Source organism: Marmota flaviventris, chromosome 1 (assembly GCF_047511675.1).
Source record: "Marmota flaviventris isolate mMarFla1 chromosome 1, mMarFla1.hap1, whole genome shotgun sequence".
Lineage (NCBI taxonomy): Eukaryota > Metazoa > Chordata > Mammalia > Rodentia > Sciuridae > Marmota > Marmota flaviventris.
The window spans coordinates 13,792,241-13,812,970 of record NC_092498.1 but is presented as its reverse complement, the minus strand read 5'-3'; the positions used below and the strand labels follow the sequence as shown (position 1 = coordinate 13,812,970).

General features: G+C 39.9%; 1 protein-coding gene across 5 annotated transcripts in view; it reads left to right on the top strand.

Annotated features, from left to right (window-relative positions):
• The first annotated feature begins 318 nt into the window (after positions 1-318).
• Agk (acylglycerol kinase) overlaps positions 319-20,730 on the top strand; it is a 76,995-nt gene continuing 56,583 nt past the window's right edge. The window contains exons 1-3 of one of the 5 annotated variants that reach the window (XM_027952201.2): positions 368-406; positions 4,634-4,679; positions 5,337-5,454. In XM_027952201.2, coding sequence (XP_027808002.2) covers positions 5,354-5,454 — 101 coding nt within the window. In that variant the 5' untranslated portion in view covers positions 368-406; positions 4,634-4,679; positions 5,337-5,353. Of the gene's footprint in view, positions 407-4,633; positions 4,680-5,336; positions 5,455-20,730 lie in introns of all 5 variants that reach the window. The other 4 variants (XM_027952197.3, XM_071611578.1, XM_027952200.3 and 1 more) reach the window with 4 other exon arrangements.

The window sequence follows — 20,730 nt, the reverse complement described above, 5'->3', positions numbered from 1 at the left end:
TTCTCCCCTGCACCCCACGCCATTCCTTTATATCACCCAGTTTCATTTTCCTCCTGGGGCTGATCACTATTTAAAATTGCCTTATTCATTCAGTTAATTTATTTTCTGATTTAGTTCCAGGTCCAAAGACAGTGTTTGCCTTGGTGAGCTTTCCAAAAAAAAATAGTGTTGGGCGATAGACAGACGGATGAAAGAATGAATAAACGAGTGCAGACGACGCAGGCAGCTCCAGGGCAGCTGTCCTGCCACCCTGGCCGCCTCGCACGGCAGAGCCCGGCCCCGCCCGCCCGCTCCTCCAGCCCCGCGGCGGAACCCGAGGGCGGCGGCAGCGGTTTCCCTCCGACGAGCGGGGGAGTCTTGAGAGAGCACACAGGAAAGGCAGGGCGGTGAGCGGGGCCGGGCGGTGGTGAGTGCCGGAGTCGCGCGCGGGGCGCGGGCCGGGCGGCTAGCAGGGCCGGGGCGTGGGCGGAGCCGCCGCGGCGCGCGGGGCACCGGGCGGCTGGGCCTGGCCTGGGTCCGCGGCGCGGGCGGCGGCTCGCGGGCAGCTGGCCGCGCTCTGGAGGGTGGCAGCCTGGGCCCGGCCGGCGCGGCGCGCGCATCCACGGTCACCGCGGGAGTCGGGTGTCCTGCGTTGGAGTCCTAGAGCTGTCGCTAGCCTGGGGACCCTCACTCGCTTCTCCCCTGGGGCTTCGGAGTACTCCTTTGCAAAAAGGGGCCAGTGGTGTCCGAGCCTTGAAGGGGTGGATGGCTTCATTCATTCGGGCGCTTGGCGGGGTTGGGTGCTGCAGATGGAGAGGACCTGCCCGGGAGGGGTTCCAGGTGTCATGAGCAACCCCGACCTGTCACGTCAAGGGGGTTGAATACTGTTAGGGCTTGGGAATTCTTTAGGGAGGAAAATGGGCTCTTAAGATAAAATATGTTAATTTGAACGTATAAATTTTAGACTTGGAGATGAGGGAATGGCAATTCTAGTTAAATACAAAGGACTGTGCATTGTTAACTAATGCATTGCAAATTGTGATAAAAGTTTATTTCAACTTACAAATGACAGTCTCCACCTATCACATGTGGTCTTCACTGCCAAACCAGGTAAACAGAGCAGATGAGGTATCCTTATTTTACTGGTCAAGAAATGGAAACAAGTTAAATGACTTATAGGCTCTCGCCATCAGTAACTGACAAAGCCAGGACAAGAATCTAGTTTTAGACCCATGAGCCAGTTCTCTTTCCACCCTAGGATAGGTGCATATTTTCACATTACTTGGATAACACACAAATTAATTCATTTGTGACAAAAAGGGAGTTCCATTGGGGGTAGGGATAACCTTTAAACAGCCTTACTGACTCTTAGATTATTCTTTAATTTATTGGTATTCCCCTTGGGTGGTTTTACCTCTTCTCAAACTTGACCTCCATAGTGATGAATGCCAAATCTGTATCTTTTGCCCAGTTTCCCCTAGTTTCATGCTGCTATCTCTAGACATCCACTGGATATTTTCTTTTTCTAAATATATGTTTTTTTTTTTAAGTTGTTGATGGGCCTTTATGTTGTTTATTTATGTGTGGTGCTGAGAATTGATCCCAGTGCCTCACACAATGCTAAGCAAGTGCTCTATCAAGGAGCCACAACCCCCGCCCCATCCACTGCATATTTTCACTTGGATGCTCCACAGGCATGTCAATTTCAGTGTCTCTTAAGCTGCACACTACCTTTCTCCATAAACCTAGCCAGTTGCCTAAGCACAAAAACTGGCTTGGTTCCTCCTCTCTCACCTCCCACAATCAGTTGATCACCAAGTTTTCTGAAAACCTCCGAATCCATTCTCGTGCTATCTTTTTTGTGCCTTCCTTCCTTTAGGTGCCTAAGGATTATGGCAAAAACTTCCTATTGGCTCTGTTTAGCTTTAATTTCAGTGTCTACCAGTCTGTTTTACATTCTTCGACTACAGTTGAAATATGATCATATCGCTCACCTGCTTAAATTCCATGAAATTGTTTTCATTGTCTTCAACTCCAAAGTCCTTAGTGTGGATTCAAGGTCTTTTCTAACCCTCCCTACTCCCACCATCCTTTCTCCCTAAACAGCTGTTTATCAAAGTCCAGTATGGTGCTGACCTTACGGTTATGGGCATACTTGTTAAAAATGAAGGTGACAGTGGGCGTGGTGGCACACACCTGTAATTCCAGCCTCTCTGAAGGTTGAGACAGGAGGTTCGCAAGTTCAAAGCCAACCTCAGCAAAAGTGAGGCACTAAGCAACTCAGTGAGACCCTGTCTCTAAATAAAATACAAAATAGGGCTAGGGATGTGGCTCCCTGGTTGAGTGCCCATGAGTTCAATTCAAAACAAAACATGAAGGTGTCGGCTAAATTTCAGAATAAATGAAGATCACGGGGAAGGGAGGTAAAGCTCAAGAATAGGTGTTTTTAACAGTTCTGTGCATTTTAACAGGCTCTACACTAAAAGTCGAGATCTCTATTCAGGATGCTGTCCCATGTTTACCCTGTTCTTTATTCATACCAGACTCTTGATGGGGCTCAAGACACACCACCCCAGAATATGGCGCTTGGCATTTGAAGAAATAGCAGAAGCAGGAAGGTCATTCTCTGACTACCTCCTGCCCTTCTCCCCTGAAGCAGATCATGAAAGACTTCTTTGATTTTCCTCTTTATTAGACCCTCCTGTGAGATGTGTTCATCATATACATAGAGGAAAAGAATTCTCTTATTTCTGAAGACACAGGGACACAGAAGAATCTGAACAAACAGGCCTCACTATGTTCCACCTATCATTACCATTAGAACATTATCCTTTATCAAATTGTGCTTCTGCACAACTATCTACTCTTCATCAAAGTTAGCATAAAAATACATGGGTCTTCCTATTTGGGTCTTGTTTCTGAAGGCTTCTGTGTCACATAAAAATTACATTAAATAATTTTGTTTGCTTTTCTCTTTATCTTATAGGGATCTCAGGCATGAAACTAGCAATGTCTGAGAAAAGAAATTTCTTCTTCCCTATGCTATCTACCTGTGTTTCTCTGAACATAACTTGCTGCCTTTTCACTTTTATACACTGTCTTAATTCAGACTGCTATAACAAAAATACCATAGACTGGGGTGGTATAAACAAATTTATTTCTCACATTTCTGGAGGCTATAAATCTGAAACCAAGAGGCTAGCATGTTTAGGTACCTGTTGAGGGCCCTCTTCTTGTGTCCTAATATGATGGGGTGGAGGGATCTCTCTGGTTTCTCTTCTTATGGGCTCACTAATCTCATTCATAGGGTGCCACCTTCATGACCTAGTTACCTCTCAAAGACCCTATGTCCTAATAGCATATTTTGGGGATTAGGACTTCAATACAGGCATTTTAGAGGGTCACAAACATTTAGATCATAGCATTCACATAGCACCCTCTTGACTTTGGTGACGATGCCTCATTCTTCTAGACTCAGGAAAGACTTTGCTGACCCTGCATGGCTCCTTTGTGAGACCCAGTTCAAGTTAGTTCCCTTCTTGTAGACTCCCACTGAGCCTTGCTCACCCCTCAACATTTATCCCACTGTATTGCAACCATAATTGTGTAGGAATTATGGGCTTAATAGTTGTCAGTACTTGAGAATGGGTCTGACTTTTCTCTGCCCTAGCTCCTAGTACAGAGCCTGGCGCATATGTTGTTTATTAAAGTCCTCTTAAGTGAAGGAGTGGTGTAGGGCAGGATGGAGAGGAAGTAGGCCTTCAGGGCCCTTTCTCCAGCAGCCTGGGTGTTGTGCAGGACTCATAGCAAGGTAGGCTCCCTTATGCTGCCTTCGTTTCTGAATGCAGTAAGGATATTTTTTCTTGTGAGGAATTTTAATGAAAGGCAGATAGAGAGTAATAAAAAAGAACTGGTCTCTTCGATGGAAGTGGCTTTTTCCTCCTCTGGTCTATTTACCTCACTCATCCATAGTAATAAAAATTTTTTGTTTAAATTTTTAATCTCTGTAGAAAATAATTTATATTTATTTTAAGAAAACTTAGCATATATATTAGAATTTTAAAAATAAGCATCACCCACCATCCCACAACATAGAGGAAATTACTTAAAAAGTTGTTTTTATTTATTCGTATTGATATTTTTTTCAATTTGTGTTCATATTTGTACATAGTGGGATAATACTAATTATATATGGCTTCTTATCCTGTTAATTTTACTTATGTTATATTTTGAGTTTTTCCACATCTGTAAAAATTCCCAGTAAAAAAAGGAATATTTGATACCACATGACTTATTCAATAGATATTTCTTAAATAGCCATTATGTGACTTATTCAATAGATATTTCTTAAATAGTCATTATGTGCCAGATCTTACTTAAGGCATAGAATTCAGCAGTAACTAGAACAAAGTCCTTACTCTCATGGGGTTTATATTCCAGTGGGGTAAACTGATTAACAAATTAGCAAATAAACATAATTATCATCAAATGATAGTGCCATGGAGAAAACAAATAGAATAAGTCTGTATTTATCACTTTGAATTTTAGTAAAGTTGTGCTATTTAACTTTCCTTATAGGAATATATGAGAATGTCTACCTAACTGTATTTTGTCATCAGTGAATATAATTTAAAATTTTTTATTAATTTTATAGGTAAATAATGATACTGCTTTGTGATTTGCACATCTTTGATTACTGAGTAAGTTGGGCATTTCTTCATAGCCCTGTGCATTTCCTCTCTGCTTATTTTCCTATTGGAGGCCTGGTGTGCTCTTCTGTTTTGAATAAACTATTACTAACATATTGTTGAATTCTTTATGTCTAATGGGCAAACACTCTTAAACAGTCATATAATGAGACTGTAAGAAGACAGAAAAGGAGGCTGGGGTTATGGCTCAGTGGTAGAGTACTCGCCTTGCACATGCAAGGCCCTGGGTTCAATCCTCAGCACCACATAAAAATAAATAAATGAATAAAATAAAGGTATTATGTCCAACTACAACTATAAAAAAATATAAAGAATACAGAAAGCCAGGAAAAGTCTGGTAATCCTCTTCCTTTCTTCATGCCCCTCCTCCTTCCTTCTCCTACAATGAGGAACTAGTGATCTGAGAAGGAAGAATATAGTTCAGGTAGAAAGATGTGAAGGAAGAAGAAAATAAATGTTGGTGAGTGAGAAGATGGTGATGATGAGACTAGAAGGGAAAAGATGAGAAGAGGCAGAGCAGAAGTGATAAGGAGGAAACCCAGCAAGGGAAGAGGAAGAAGAGAGGGTGAAGGAATGGAGAGGAGCAATCAGATGCTACGTGATTACTTTGATACTTATATTTTTATTTTCCTGTTTCTATTCATCTAGCAGATCTCCAGGAGAAGATGACTGTCTTCTTTAAAACACTCCGAAATCATTGGAAGAAAACCACAGCTGGGCTCTGCCTGCTGACATGGGGAGGCCATTGGCTCTACGGGAAACATTGGTAAATATCAACAGTCCCACCCCACCTGCTCTCCAACTGCAAAACAGCCTTAAAGAGCCTCAGGTTGAAGTTTTACTCAGCAGTTCTTTTCCCTTTAAAATACTGTGATGTAAAAACAATCAAACAAAAAAACTTATTCAAGCCAAAGCCAAGACAAAGATTTCTTATTGTAACCAGTTCTATACAATTAAAATTATATGGAGCTATTACACTCATACTTCAATAGATATGGATTATTCTAATGAGATTGGAAGTGAAGCTGTTTTTATTCATTTTATTTGTAGTTGAAGAAATTGAGGCCTATCACACAAAAAGTAAAGTCCTCTTTCAAGTTCAGACCGGAATTAGGACACATAATGTGTCCCTACCCCAGCCCTCCACTTATTTTTAACTTGTGAAAAGTATCTCCTTGGAATTTTGTTCCTGCTCTTTCTTAGTATGATCTCTTGATCTGCCATCACTCTGGTTGCTAGATACTTACCAGCTGTTTCTTCTATTCCCTCTGACCATCTCCATCTATCCCATTAACCTAGGTCAATTTCAATGAAACAAAAACTTTCAAGCCTTTTGTTTGAATAAGGAATTCAGTGCAATTATGTATATTTATTAGCCTTGGAGGGAGAAGAATGTGCTGGAGCTCCTTTTCCATTTTAATATGGAAATAAGATTTAAATCAACAGAGAATTTTTAATTTTTTTATATAAAAAAATCATAGAAACTATTAAGCAGCCAATGGGTTGCAGTCTTTTGCTAATTAAGTGTTACATCTTAAGTCTATAGCAACACTGAATCTATGTAAAACAGAAAACAGAATGGCTGTGCTTTGTATTGTAGGTTTCCTCATTGGAAGAGAATCACATGGATACTTTTGTGATTGTTTTTAATTTACCACTGTCAGAAATGACTTTATGATGCAGCATGGTATCTTCTGTTCTGCAACTGTATAAGTTGGAGCATCTTCTTTTCTAAGTATCATCAAGACTAAGCATTTACATTTCATTAGTTAGCATCTAATGAAATAAGCAGACCTCAGAAACTTACCATGTGTAATATCAGAAAAGACAAGGACAGCATAGTTTTTTTAATAAATAAAATATGATACATGTAGTATTTGGCTTCTCCTCCTTTTTTTAACTAACATGAGCCCTCAAGGAGAGGCTCCTGTACCTCCTTTGCAGCAACTCAGAGCTAGACCAGGATCAGCTTGGTCAGAGGATGCTCCCACTCACTGGGAGTTACTGCTGCTTCCTTGACTAGGTGAAATTTGAGTAGCTGTGACCCCTGTTCAGGATGTCTTCAGAGGTACTGTAATATTTTTTTGCCCTTAGAGTCTTGAGACTTTGAAAAGGGCCATTAGGTCTCTGGCACCAGAAGAGGCCTGACTCTAAATTGGTTCTGAAATAGCTTGAATTCACTGTGGTAGGAGCCAGACATTTTGCTCTGTCTCCACCTTTGACATTCAAGGTTGCCACCCCAAATGCAAAACCCCTGTTGTCCTTTTGTGTTTATTTTTCTCAAACTTTGATACTGTTTAGCTCCATCTATTTATTTTTATTTATTTTAATATTTTTTAGTTGTAGATGGATACAATACCTTTCTTTCTTTCCTTATTTATTTATTTATTATGTGGTTTTGGGGATCGAACCCAGTGCCTGATACATGCTAGGCAAGCGCTTTGCCACTGAGCCACTACCCCAGCCCTCCACTTATTTTTAACTTGTGAAAAACACATAAACTTGACCACATTAATCATTTGTGAATGTACAGGTTCTTAGTGTTAAGTATATTCATATTGCTGGGATTCCTAGAACTTATTTGTTTTACAAAACTGATACTCACTGAACATCAATTCTTCATTCCTCCCCTCCCTGCAGCTCCTGGAGCCACCATTCTGCTTTCTGTTTCTATGAATTTGATTACTTTAGGTCCTTTATATGTGTGGAATCGTATTTTTTTTTTTGTGACTGGCCTATTTCACTTAGCAAAATGTTCTCAAGGTTCATCCATCTTATAACATGTGGCACAATTTCCTTCTTCTTAAAAGCTGACTAGTTAATATTCTATTGCATATATACTACATTTTCTTTATCCGTGTATTTGTCATTGGACATTTGGTTTCCTTCTCTCTCTTGCCTACTATGAATCATACTGCAGTGAACTTGGGTGTACAGATAGCTCTTTAAGATTCTGCTTGCCATTCTTTCAGATACATACCCAGAAGTGGGATTGCTGGATCATATGGTGATTCTATTTTTAATTTTTTAAGGAACCTTTCTACTGTTTCCCATAGCAGCAGCATCATTTTACAATTCCACTAACAGTGCACAAGGGTTCCAATTTCTCCCTCTCCATCCTCACTAACATGCTATTTTGGTTTTTTAAAAGTAATGCCATCCTAATGGTAGTGAGGTGATATGTCATTGTGGTTTTGATTTGCTTTTGTCTATTGATTAATGATATGAAATACTTTTTCATATATCTTTCAGCCATTTCTATGTCATCTTTGGAGAAATGTCTGTTCAAGTCCTTTGCCCTCTTTTTAGTTAGGCTATTTATTTATTTTGAACTATAGAAATTCTTTATGTTTCCTGAATATTAACTCCTTAGGAGATATAGAATTTGCAAATATTTTTTACTGCTTTGAGCATTTTTTTTTTTTTTTTTTGGCAGTACTGAGGATTGAACCTAGGGTTTTGTCCATACTAGGCAGTTGCTCTACCCCTGACCTACATCCCAGCTCTTTGTTACCTTTCTGTGTATCTTTGTTTCAGTGTGCTGACTTTATTCTTTGGTGCATAGAAGTTTTAAAGCTTGATATAGTGCCATTGTCTACTTTTGCTATTGTTGCCTTTTTTTTTTTTTTTCCTATGCTTTGATATCATAGCCAAGAAATTGCCAAATCCTTCGTTCTCTGTTCCTGGAACTTTGACCACTGCTGTGTCCTCTTTCACACTCCCTACCTGGCACTGGTTGAATGCTAAACCTGAACATCACTTACTCCCATTCCACTTCTGAAATATGGAACTTTGGCATCCTAGTCCCATTATAGCCTCTATTACTCCAGTTTTCTCATTCTCTTACTCCCATTCTTCAGTGTTATCAAAACTTTGTGACCTTCCTGGTTTCTTTCCAATCACTTTTCCCTACTTTTCACTTTTTTACTCTTCTAGATTCCTCGATCCAACACATCATATACACTTCTTAACTCCATTTTTCACCTGTCCTGTCTGGCCTTTTCCATCTCCCAATTCCTTCCTCTCATCATAGCTGAACTTTTTGTTTACTTCCGACTCATGATACATCCTATTCAGTCTTCATTAGAATTATTTTCACCAGTTTTATTTCTCATCCTTTTTAGACACTATTGACTATTCTTGAAACACTATGTCCCCCTTGCCTCTGGCTCCCTAACTTTTGTCTCCATAAAGCTCTTTTCTGAGCTTCTGACCTGATTATAACTTCAATTGCTTAATGTCTCCTTGGGTGCTTCACAGGTGCCTCAAACTCAACAAACTTAAACAAACAAACAAAAAATTAAATTAAAAAAAAGCTTTCCTACCAAACCTGTTTCTTCTTAGTAATTGGTATCACTCACCATCCATCTAGTTTCCCAAACTAGGAATTTGGACATCACACTCCACTTCTTATCCTCATTCCCCACATCTGGCTTATGTATTTTAGGTGGTTTTGCACCTCAGATCTCTTAACATGTTCACTTTCTTCTGTCTGACTTCACTGTCACCACCCTCATCCACACTACCATCCATTTTCTCACCTGGATCCTTACTAGCCCCTCGCTGTTCACCTTGTACCTACTCTTGCCTGTTTCTAAGGTTTTTGACACACCATTGCCAGAGTGTTCTTTTACAAGTGCAGATTACTGTTGCTTTTAGGGTCAAGTCCACTATTCTTACCAGCTGTACATGAGTTTGCCCCATCTGCAAACATCTCCAGCCTTGCCTTACTCTACAGTTAGCATGTGGAACTTGCACGTCTTCTGAAATGACTTGTTCTTTCTGTTTCAGGGTTCCTTGGAGGGTTTTCTGCATGTCATTCCCTCTGGGCACACTCACTTCTTTCCAAGGCAACTACCATTTCTTCAGGTCTCAAATGTTGTTATTTCTCAGAGGAAGTCTTCTCTGTCCCTTCAATTTTGAGTTAGGCAATCTTTCTATATTTTCTCCATGGCTGTGAACTCCTGTATAAAAGTCAGTTTTGTTCTGTTGGTTTCTTCTCTTATGTCATAAAACTCTAAAGGTAGGGGCCCTGTTTGTTTTGCTCAGTGTTGTTCCTAAGGCCCAGCACATAGAAGGTACTTGACACATTGTGTTTATGGAAGAGGGAACACACAAGAGAATGAAGGGATGAGGGCTCAGGCAGGATATCACTTGTGTTGACTGTCCACTTCCCAAACCTTCATCCTGAAGGAAATAATGCACTAAATCTGTAATCAGATTTCTCTTTCATTTTCCACAAAATTTATTTTAAAATATTCATTAATTCCTCCATTTCCTGTTCTATTTTCTCTTTGCTCATTCTTAGGCAACTTAACTCTGACTTTAAAGAGAAAATTAAAAACACTGGGCATGCATCCCTGCATGCATGCTTCTGTTCTCTTTCTGTCTCAGTGGATGGATTTGCCTCCTGCCCAGCCCCTCTAAGCTCTCAGCCACATCCCATCCTTACCCTGTCATCTTCACTTATATCGTCTTCACTTTCTGCTTCTTTCTTCTGTTTGTCAGAACCCTTCCAGGCTTGAATGTGTCTTTGCATATTGGGCTATTCCCATTCCTTTACCATCCGCCCCCTTCCCTTTATGCCATTTTTTAATATGTACCTCACACTGGCAATCTCTACGTCCATTTCAGAATAAGCTTAATAAAATTTGGTATATAGTCTGTCATTTGATTGCTCATGCTCTTGAGATGAGTGGTTTCTTAATTATTAAATTAAATGGGTATTTTTCAATCTTGATTTACCACATTTAATTCTCTTCAACTGTATCACTTTCATTTACCTTTGAGGTGTCTCTTGCTCTTCTTGTCCTTCCAATGCTGGTGCCCAGTTTCCCTTCTCACTCTGCATACTTCATAGGTGATTATAACTGCATGTTGTTTTCAGTTATGATATATAGATTTGGGGGCCATCATGTTTTTATCGACCAGATCTGTGTCTCTTGAGAATCTCTTGAGACTCTGTGTAAATAGGAAAAAAAACTTTTTGTAGTAGAGTTGGGAAGAATTGCATATTTTAATTTATTTTTATTCTGTTTCTTTTTTATTTCTGCCTTTAATTTCTCTTTTGATATCAGGTATTTATTTGCAGGTTTTATTCCACTAGTGATAGTTAATAGTATACCAACATTTTCTTCTCTATTGGGAATTCCTCCCTCTTCTTTTTTCTCCCTTCTCCCAAGTTTCAAAGACAAAGTCTATGCTTTCTTTTTCTTCTGCATAATTTCCCCACAGCAGGTCGCAGTAGTTGACAGGAGCAGCGGGGACTGCTCTCAACTCAGTAAGAGTGATAGAAGAGGAGGAAATGGCCCTGTTTGCTGAAAGTAAAGAGAATTTAAGTATTGCTCATTCCTCTTCAACTGCTCTTACCGAGCTTTCTGGGTTCCCTGGGGAAGATGATGTTCCAGGTTGCTCAGTTCATCATGTCAGCAGTTTACCTGCAATAGCTTCCCACTCATTGCCAGTCCTTTCAGTAGCAAAGAATCTGCTAATAGAAAGTAGAGAAAGCAGCATAAGAAAGGAGGCAGTATAGTATAAAAGTTGTCTCTGGACTCAGACAGAAGTGACACTTGATAGCAGGGTGACTCTGGGCTCTCATCTGTAGAATGGGGATGATAACAGCATCTCATTGGGACATTAAAGCTTTGAATAAGATAACTGTGAAATTTTTAGCTTAGTGTCTGCTAGATATAAAAGTTTGATAAATGTTAGTGTGAGTATATTGATATAATCAAAACTACTTTGGGATTACAATAAATACTGATGGTGACTTGAGAGTCAGCTAATGGAGCAGGAAAACAAGGACCTGCCAGATGGTCTAATAAGACCTTCTGTTACACCTTCTATGTGTAACAAAACAACTTGGAAAAGTCTAGTTTGAAGACTGACAACCACAAAAGAGGCAGGATGAAAGCAGTTCTGGCCAGTAAGCCATATCCAAACCCTGTCCTTCTGACTCGAGCTCAGATTGTTCCTGTCATCACTGGAACCTTGTCTGTGCTTATGCTGGCTCTGATGTGTCTTCCTGTGGTTTTGGCCAGTGAGCCATGGCACTCCATCTCAACTAACCCGCTTGGCTCGGTAGTTAACAGTGGCTCTGCTCCTGCTTAGTTTTGGCTCCAAGTTCTCAGTTTACTCATTTGGCTCCATGCTTTCAACACCAATTCTGCCACCAACCTTGGCTTGTGATCCAAGACTTCCTCCTATTTATTTTGGTGGAGCATCAGTCTTCTCTAGTTATCTGAATTCCTGGTACCCTTTCCTAGAAATTAAAAATCTCACAATACCATAAATCCCTTAACATTAAGTTTGCAAAGAAAATGTAGCTATGGTCTTGAGCCTTGGGTTCATAGATTTTTATTACTGTTGAAAGTTTTTTTCTCCACACACAAAATCAGGATTACTGTACTTTGGCTTTTCTAAGCATTGGTGGGAGTTGCCTTTCAAGTTATATGGTAAAAAACAATTTCTAAATGAGAAAAAAATAATTGGCTATAAGTTTGCCTAACAGGTGTGTTCAGCGTCATTCAATTTTATTAAGAATTTAGAGATAATGATGATAATATTATCTAACAATCAGTGATTGCCATGTGCCAGACAGGATTCTAAGCACCTTGCATTTAGTATCTCATGTTATCTTTCTAAAAACTTTATGAGATGGTTATTAATCTCACACTAACATGAGAATAATAGGTCTCTGCAGATGAAGAAAAAGGGATAGCCAGATTAAGTAATTTGCCCAAGGTCACACAGCAAATAAGTGTCAGCCATGACCCAAAACAGGTAGTTTTGATCCTGACCCCTCAAAATGGCTACTGTGTCTCAGATGACACTGGTGATATGAAGACTACATATAATATGAGAGGGCTTATGTCATAAGGTCCCTGTGGCGTGAGAGGTTATTATAACAGTGTTTCAGAGTCTGGGCTTCAAGTCAGTCAGGTATGGGTTTGAGTCTTGCCTTCATCTCTTGCTAGGCATGTGACTTTGGGCAAGTTATTGAAGATTGCTGAATGTCACTTTTGTTCATCTGTATAATATGTCCAAGCATTATTTTGATGTTTAAATGAGATAATGATAGCACAAATTGAAAATCTATTTTTACAATAGATGTATAAGGCAGTATGCACTATGTCCTGAGGGGTTTAAAGTAAATGGTAGGGTGTCTAAGGAAAAAAAAAAGGATTAATTTTTAAAAAAATTTTATCATAGAAATTTTAAACACAAAAATTATAATGCTAGAGTGAGTCCCCTGTGACATCACCCAGCTAAAACAAATTTTAACATTTTGTAAGAGGCTGTTGATCTGGACTAGGCACCAATACTGGGAACAACAGACCAAGCCAATAGAGAGTTTAATTGGGGTAACTGAGCTTTGGTTGATCAGCCCTGTAGCCAGTGAACTAACTGTAAGCTATCAACTATGCTGTAGCCAATTGGCTGGTTGATGAACCAATCTTTAGTCAGTTGGGTTGTTTTTTTGTATCTCATTTCTGTTTCTCTGTAAATGCTGCCAGATCACCATGGTGGCTGAAGTTCTAGAATCTGCTCTGGTTCTGAGAGATGCCTGACTCATGAATCATTTTTGCTTTGCTCATATAAACTCTACTAGATTTAATTGGCCTAAGGAATTTTCCCTTTTAACACACCAATCTTCTGTGTCCTCTACTTTTTGATTAGACTGTTTTAAAACAAATCTCACATTTTATATCATTTTAACCACAAACACTTCAGTACTTTATCTCCAGTAAGTAAGGACTTTAAAAATTAAGTCACAGTGTCATTATCAGGAACCTAACAAAATTAAAAATAGGTCTTTTATATTAGCTATGTCTGTAGTTACATATTTTTAATTGTCCCCAAATTATGGTTTACAGTGAATTTCATTTGAATCAATATCAAAACAAGTTTTATACTTTGCAGTTAGTGCCAACCTCTAAAGTGTCTTGAACCATGATTCTCCTCCTTGTCATAATATTTATTTTGGAAATCAGTACTATATTTGCCCTGTAGAATTTTTCATACCCTGGATTTGTCAGATAGCCTGTGTGTGGTGTTTACTGCTGCACAGAGCCATATACTAGAGCACGAGGCACAAAGAAAACCTGGTGACTTTATTGAAAATTGTGATAATGTATGTTACAGGCTTTTGACATTCTTTTTTTATTTTGTAATATATTTAGCTCCATGACTGTATTTTTTGGCATGCCCTTAGCTTTTGCACCTGAGGCCTGTGTCTCCCATGCCTTGTTTTGGCCGCAGCCATGCATGCATTTGTTCCTCTAGCCCTCCTGGGTCTTGTCAGCTGAGGACTAGATCCAGGTGCTAGAGCTTTGCTCCTCTCATTGTGGCCAGGATCCATCAGGTCAGCACCTTCTGGGAGCTCTAAGTCATGCCAAATCTTAGATCCTACTCCAACTTGCTGAGTCAGAATTTGCCCTTTTAGCCAGACTTCCAAGTGACTGAAGTTGGAGGTGGTCTGATCAGAGGCATAATTAGATTCTGGTTTCTTATTTGGCAAAAATTCTTGTTAGGTGTGTGGTGGGTTTCATGTGGTATGACTTTAGGAGGCACATGGTGACTGGGTGACCTGTTGTTAGTGATATTAAGATTGACCAGTGGATTCAGATGGGATTAGCTAATCCACCCATAAGATAGTTACGAAGGATCACTTCTGAGAGTTCCCTGAAGCAGAATGAGTAAGAGGGGGCTATAGAACCCCACTGTGTGGAACCCCAGCAGTGAAACCCTGGGTAAGTTCCCTACCCTCTCTGTATGTCAGCTCTCTGTTTATAAACTGGAGATAGTAATAGTACCCATCTCTTTGGGTTGTCATGCAGACTTTTTTTGGAACAGTGCTTGGCACAAAGAACACTCTCAATCAGAATAGCATTTTTTTTCCTGGCTTTTTCCTTCTCAACTGTGAAAGCATCATAATGATGTCCTTTTCAGTCAGACCTTGTACACTGAGTGGCCCAGTGTTCTAGGTGGTATTCCTCAAGCAGAGGCAGAAAACGGAAATGCAGTGTATGGAAATTGGTGAGGAGTTTGAGGGGTTTGTAGAATGGCATGTTTTCAGTAGGATTTAGGGAAACCAGTTGCGGAAGGCTTGACTACAGGAAGTCTGTAGTATTTAGGGAATAGTGAAGATCTGAAGGGGAGAAGAATGTCAGGAACAAAGTAGCACTCAGCAAGGTTAATCCAGCAACCCTGTCCCTGGTACATTTGAGAAGAAAGGCATGAAAGTTGAAAGGGCATGTCAGAAAGATAATAGAGGCCTGGAGCATAGGGTTGGCATCAGGAATGGAAAAATAAAAATGTGGATGTGAGATGGTGGTAGTGTGAATAATTTGTGAGCATGGGTGTTGAAGCAGGTGGGCATCTTTCTGGTTTGGGTTTCCCCTACTTATTAGCTATGTGGCCTTGTCAAGTTACTTAACCAACTTAAACTCTGAGCCTTACTTCAAAACAAATATCTATTTGGCAGGCTAGTTGTAAAGATTGGATGAGGGGATATGTCTTAAGTGCCTGCTACTGTGCTGGGCTTGTAAGTAAGTCCTTGGTAAGTGCTTGGTAAGTGCTAGCTATTGGACTGGGGATGTAGCTTGACTGCCATGCACAAGGCCCTGAGTTTGAGCGCGCGTGCGCGCGCGCACACACACACATACACACACACACACACACACACACAAAAAAAAAAAAAACCCCAGGAAAAAAAGTCAAGCTAATAGTTATATTGCTAGGTGATTGGGTGTTTGGTTGAAGGAGAAGAATGTGGAAGAAACCCTTTTCTAGCCTCAAGACTAGGATAATTGGTAATATAGAAAGAGGGAAGTTGTCAGGGAGAATTGGTTTGAGGAGGAGCCTTTACATTCTGTTTTAGGTAACGCTGAGTTTGAGACCCTGACAGGATATCTGGATGGAATGTGTTAGATTCGAGGGGTAAATTATGCATGAGTCACACTTGACTAGCCTCATTTTTCTTTTAGTTCAGAATATGATTTCAGGAGTGTCTTGTGCTTTGTTTTTCAGTGTCTCTGAGATTTCTGACAAAGCACATGTTTTACCTTGACACCTGTTGGGAGTAGCCTGACTGCAGGCAGTGGCCTGGGGCCCAACTGCCTCCACAGCAGCTGATAAGAAAACTTATTCTCCCTTCCTGCTTTTCCTCATTGCAGATTTTGTTGCAAATTCCAGAAAGCTGTTTGTTTTGCTTTTTAGCCACTTCAAAGTTCACCTTTTCTCTCTCTGCACAGGCTGATGCTGAAATTGGGGTATTAATGGGTGCTATTTAAAGAAGCTCATTTATGGGCAATTAAATTACATGCCTGTCAGCCCAGATTTGATAGGGAATAAGGAAACTTTTTTTTTTTTTTTTTTAAGTACAATGAAGTTTAATTATATTCACTTTCCTTTCAACTCCTTTGTTAGATTATCTGAAAAGCAGATTTCTTTTTTTTTTTTTTTTCAAAAAATCTGTACTATTTATTTTTTTCCTCATGTTTATTGGGGGGTGCTGAGCTGAAAAGGCAGGAGGTATATTTAAGTTATATTTTGTTGACTTCACATAAGTTTTAGGGATTTTCAGATCAGTGGTTTTAGTTGCTCCAAGCACTGAAGAGAATAATCATAGCTGATGCTAAAATTAGCCCCTTTCTAGGTTGTAACCAGCATCTTAAATATTTATGTTTGTAGAACAGGAAAAATACTGACAATAGTACCTCCTAACTTCTGTGTTTGTAGGTCAGAAGCTGCCCAGATCCATCATGTGTCCTGGATCCCAAAGTGAATATCATTTCATGCGTACTATTTATAGAGAACTTGTTAGGCAGGAGGGAGATGTAAAGGGACTCTCTCATCCAGTGCTTTCTTCTTGAATAGCTTCATAATCTATGTAATGATTTCTGTCTTCTCTTTATCTATGTAAATAAGCTCAAGTGCTTGATTATATATAACTGAAACCCAGTATGCATTTGCTTATAATTGCACATGCAAATTTATAATGGCCAAACAGAAGGAACTAGTGTCCTAGTAAAGTGAATGTTACACAGCATATGGAAAAGTATCTGGCATAGAATGTTTAAATTGGACTGTTGGATGGAAATGAATGGATGATAAAAGGAGCAGAAAATGGGGAGAAATGAATGAACCATGAAAGTTATCAGTAGAGAACTTATGAGAATTGGGTAGGAGTAGAAATCATTGACAAATTGGCTGGTGGTTACAGCTCTGAAGAGGATGCCCTTTAGTGCTGCCAGAGCCTGGCCTGATGGCAGTGCCATCTGGACCTCAGTGAAAACTCAGCCGCCAGTCACAAAGAATTTTCTTCCTATTGTGTACAGAATTCAGCCAACTAGGATAGTAAGGTAGGAAGAGAAATTGATATTCCGTGGTAACCTAAGTCTAGAATAAGAGAATGGAAGAAGAATGGTTTCATGCTTTAAGAGAAAGAGAAAGCTCTGGAGATAAAGGCTTTCTCTGCTTCCATTTCTCTTGGTCAGTAGGGTGAGAGGATAAACTGCAAAACCATACTCTGCTAATGAAAACTTCGCTAAGCAGGCCAAGATGATCAGCTTGGTTAGCTGAGAAACCCCTCAGGGGACGCTATCTTTCATGAACTTTCTATCCTGAATTGAGGGGGAACAAGTTGTGTGCAAAAAACATGGGAAATTAGAAGGTACTTGAAGTGTACACAAGTAGTAACTTGTTCCACATAAGTATAGAATAAAATGGCTAGGGTCTGATAATAGATTAGGTGGGAAAGGGTGATTTTTGGAGTTGAGGCCTTTCCATCATGGACAGAGGTTGAATTTGGCTAATAAATGTTCTTGAATTATTAAATAGAGTGGTGCTAGATTCAGTTGTTGGATTTTACCTAAGCTCACTTGTAGGAAGAAAGTATAATAAACCTCTGTGGTAATCCATGGATTAGGTGACTGTTGGTGGTTGCATTTGCTTATGTATATCATGAAAGAATGGACAGTGCTTTGTTGATTGTGTTTTTGTCACTGGGGAATACAGAATATAGGCAGAGTGAAGAGAATCAGGAGACTGAAGTTCTGAGCCTTCTAGCTAAACTTCTAACCATGGGCAATTCTAGGCTGAAGATTTCTTTGTACTAAGTTAATTAGATAGCTTTGTACTAAGTTAATTAGTTACTTTGTAAAGGTCAAAGGAAATGAGAAACACAGCTTAAGTGAACATATCAGAATCACTTGGGACCTAGAGAGACCTGAGATTGAAGCTGTACATGTTTTGTGTGTCTTTGCCCAGATGAGAATCACTGCTGTAGTAAATTTTGTTACTAATGGATATTGTCTTATGGTTTGATTTATAGGGATCGGCATGTGTGAAGGAAAGATTGAAAAGTTAGACTAGATAATTTCTAAGGACTTTTTCAGCCTTAAAGCTTCATATTTCTAGGAAATGGAGCTTGGGCTTGGATACTTTCACAAAGGCATTTTATTTGCCTGGCTGCTGTATAGCTTTCATATTTGAAGAAATAAAAATAGTAAAAACAGGGATTATAAGCCTGAAAATTGCTGTATATATCAAGGAGTTCCTGCTTGACTGGTGGGTAAGTTCATATCTCGGGAGTAAATCACAGAGCTTATGTTTAAATGAGATAAAACATATTTTTGGCAAGGGCTTCTGGAGAGGATCAACTTCACTGTGATATGGCATACTGACATTCCATTGATGTTGGTTTATTCTTCATTCTGGGTATTTTATTAATTTCATTGTTAACTAGCAACTTTACTTCCTCCTTTCCTACTTGCCTGCCTTTCCTTCTCTCTCCCTCCTTTTGTAGCAAGTACATTCTTGAGAAAATACTCTTGGCTTGCTTTATATTATTAAAAATGTTAACCCTTGCATTGTTAAAATTGCCACCAACTAACATGTGGGGCATGTTACATCAGAAAAGAGGAAACCTAACTTGCTGGCTGTTACCTGCTTCCGGACCTTGGGGCCGCACATGGCTAGGATGGTGCCTGGCGATCAGCCAGAAGGCCTTACCTTGGGCTGTAATGAAAAATTGAACCACCTCTAGGATAGGCTCAGAACCCTTCCGCCCTCGTGTCCCATTACTGCCTATAGGATGGGTGTACATGTGAATTCTCCCCACCCTGCTGATCTTTATCCTCCATTGGCTCCTGTACATTATATTAGCCGTGTGTGTTTTCTCAATAAACGAGCTCCTGCTTTGACTGTTCTCCCTGACGTGTCTGATTATCCTCCGGCGAGGGATGTGGGCGGTCAGTCAGCCCTCTCCTTTCTTGGCTCATCCTGGACAGGGCGTGCTCTCCCCATCTTTCCCGCAGGTCAGGAGGGAACCAGGGCTAAAAACCCCGACACATCTAAACTTGAAATCTGTTTTGTACAAAGCAAAACTCTTTGCATGCATCAAGGGAAAAGCCGGTGGTAGGACTTATATGTGCCTCTAAACTGTAGTGGGAAATACCCTTTTTGGGAAACAGTATGGATCAATGGGATTTTTCTCTCTATGTAAAATTGTTATTGAAATAACTTATTTTGCAGTCCTGAGGTAATAAATAAAGCATTTATGACTTGGAATAAATTGAGAGCATCCCATTACTTGTAGTAGCAGGCATGTTCATATTCTTTTAAAGCCTCAGGCAGTGACGTCAGCAGATTTTTTAAATTTTCTGATCCATAGGCTTCTGATTTCTGTCAAAGAACTCACATTTAAATATTGAGTAGGTCTTCAGGGACCCTTTCTGATATGACTATGTTTTGTAGTGCCTCTTGTAAATTGTGTTTAACTTCAGTTCCCTGAAGATAGCTTGGTATTTTGGAAAGAACATGGGCTGAGAATTTACATACAGTTACTTTATTTGTTTGGTAACAGGATCTTTGGTTCACGTTCAGATTATTGACCCATTAGCAATCTGGAATTTTCTGATGATCAGACTCAGTTCAACAGTTTTTGTGATTCCTGGAATGCCAAAAGGCACTCTTCACTTAGCCTTTTTAGAGGGTCCTAGTGCCGTTACATTTTACATACAGACATGCATACCTTCTGGGATCATCTTGATCTAATATAGTTCCCATGGCAGTTTTGGGTTTTCATCCTGTTCTACACCATGACTCTTTTGTGCTTTGGTGGGATTCATACTGGAGAACCATCTCAGCTGATCTGCTAGTTCAAGAATGCCAGATACTCATACTAAGTATAACCTTCAGTTTTTCTTCCAGGTCATAGTCTGCATATCTGAATATAGTTGATCCTTCCTGTTCAAACATTTGCCACTTACTTATTAACAAGTATTTATTGAGTATCCTCTGTCTATAAGAGTCTATGTTGTGGGCTGGGGAAGAGTGAATGGTGAATTATCCATGACTTCAAGAAGTTTATAATCTAAGAAGAAAGATAAGGCAAACAAGTTTGTGTGTGGTAAGGTGAGGGAATTGGTCACATTGAATTTCGAATTTTTGTTTAAAGGGAGGGATGAAATGTTCAAATCTTTGTAGGTATAAAGTCCATAGTGTCTTTTAGGAACAGGAAAACATGCATTTTGCTAAATGTAGAAGCAAGGACAAGTGGACTTGTGGGAGATAATCATTCAATCATTCTTATCTTCAAAATGAGAATATTCTATAGTACATAGTAGTTCCATCCTTGCAAAGTTGTTAGAAAGATTAAGCATTTATAAAAACAATTGCCATGTTATCTGACTGTTATGGTTTGGATATGAAGGGTCCCACAACAGCTATTGTATTAATGGAGAAATGGTTGGAGGTGAGATGATTGGATTGTGAAAGCTGTAACCTAATAGGTTTGGATGGACTGGGTGGTAACTGTAGGAAAGTGGGGCATGGCTGGAGAAGGTGGGTCGCTGGGGGTGTGCCTTGGAAGCCTACTTCTGTCCTGGAAAGGTACATCTTCCTTGTGGCTTCTCTCTGCTTCCTGAACCTGCCTTGAACTGAGCAGCTTCCCCCACTGAGCCCTTCCCCTGTGATGTGCTGCCTCAGCTTGGGCCTAGAAAAATGACGTTGGCCATCTCTTGACTGACACCTCTGA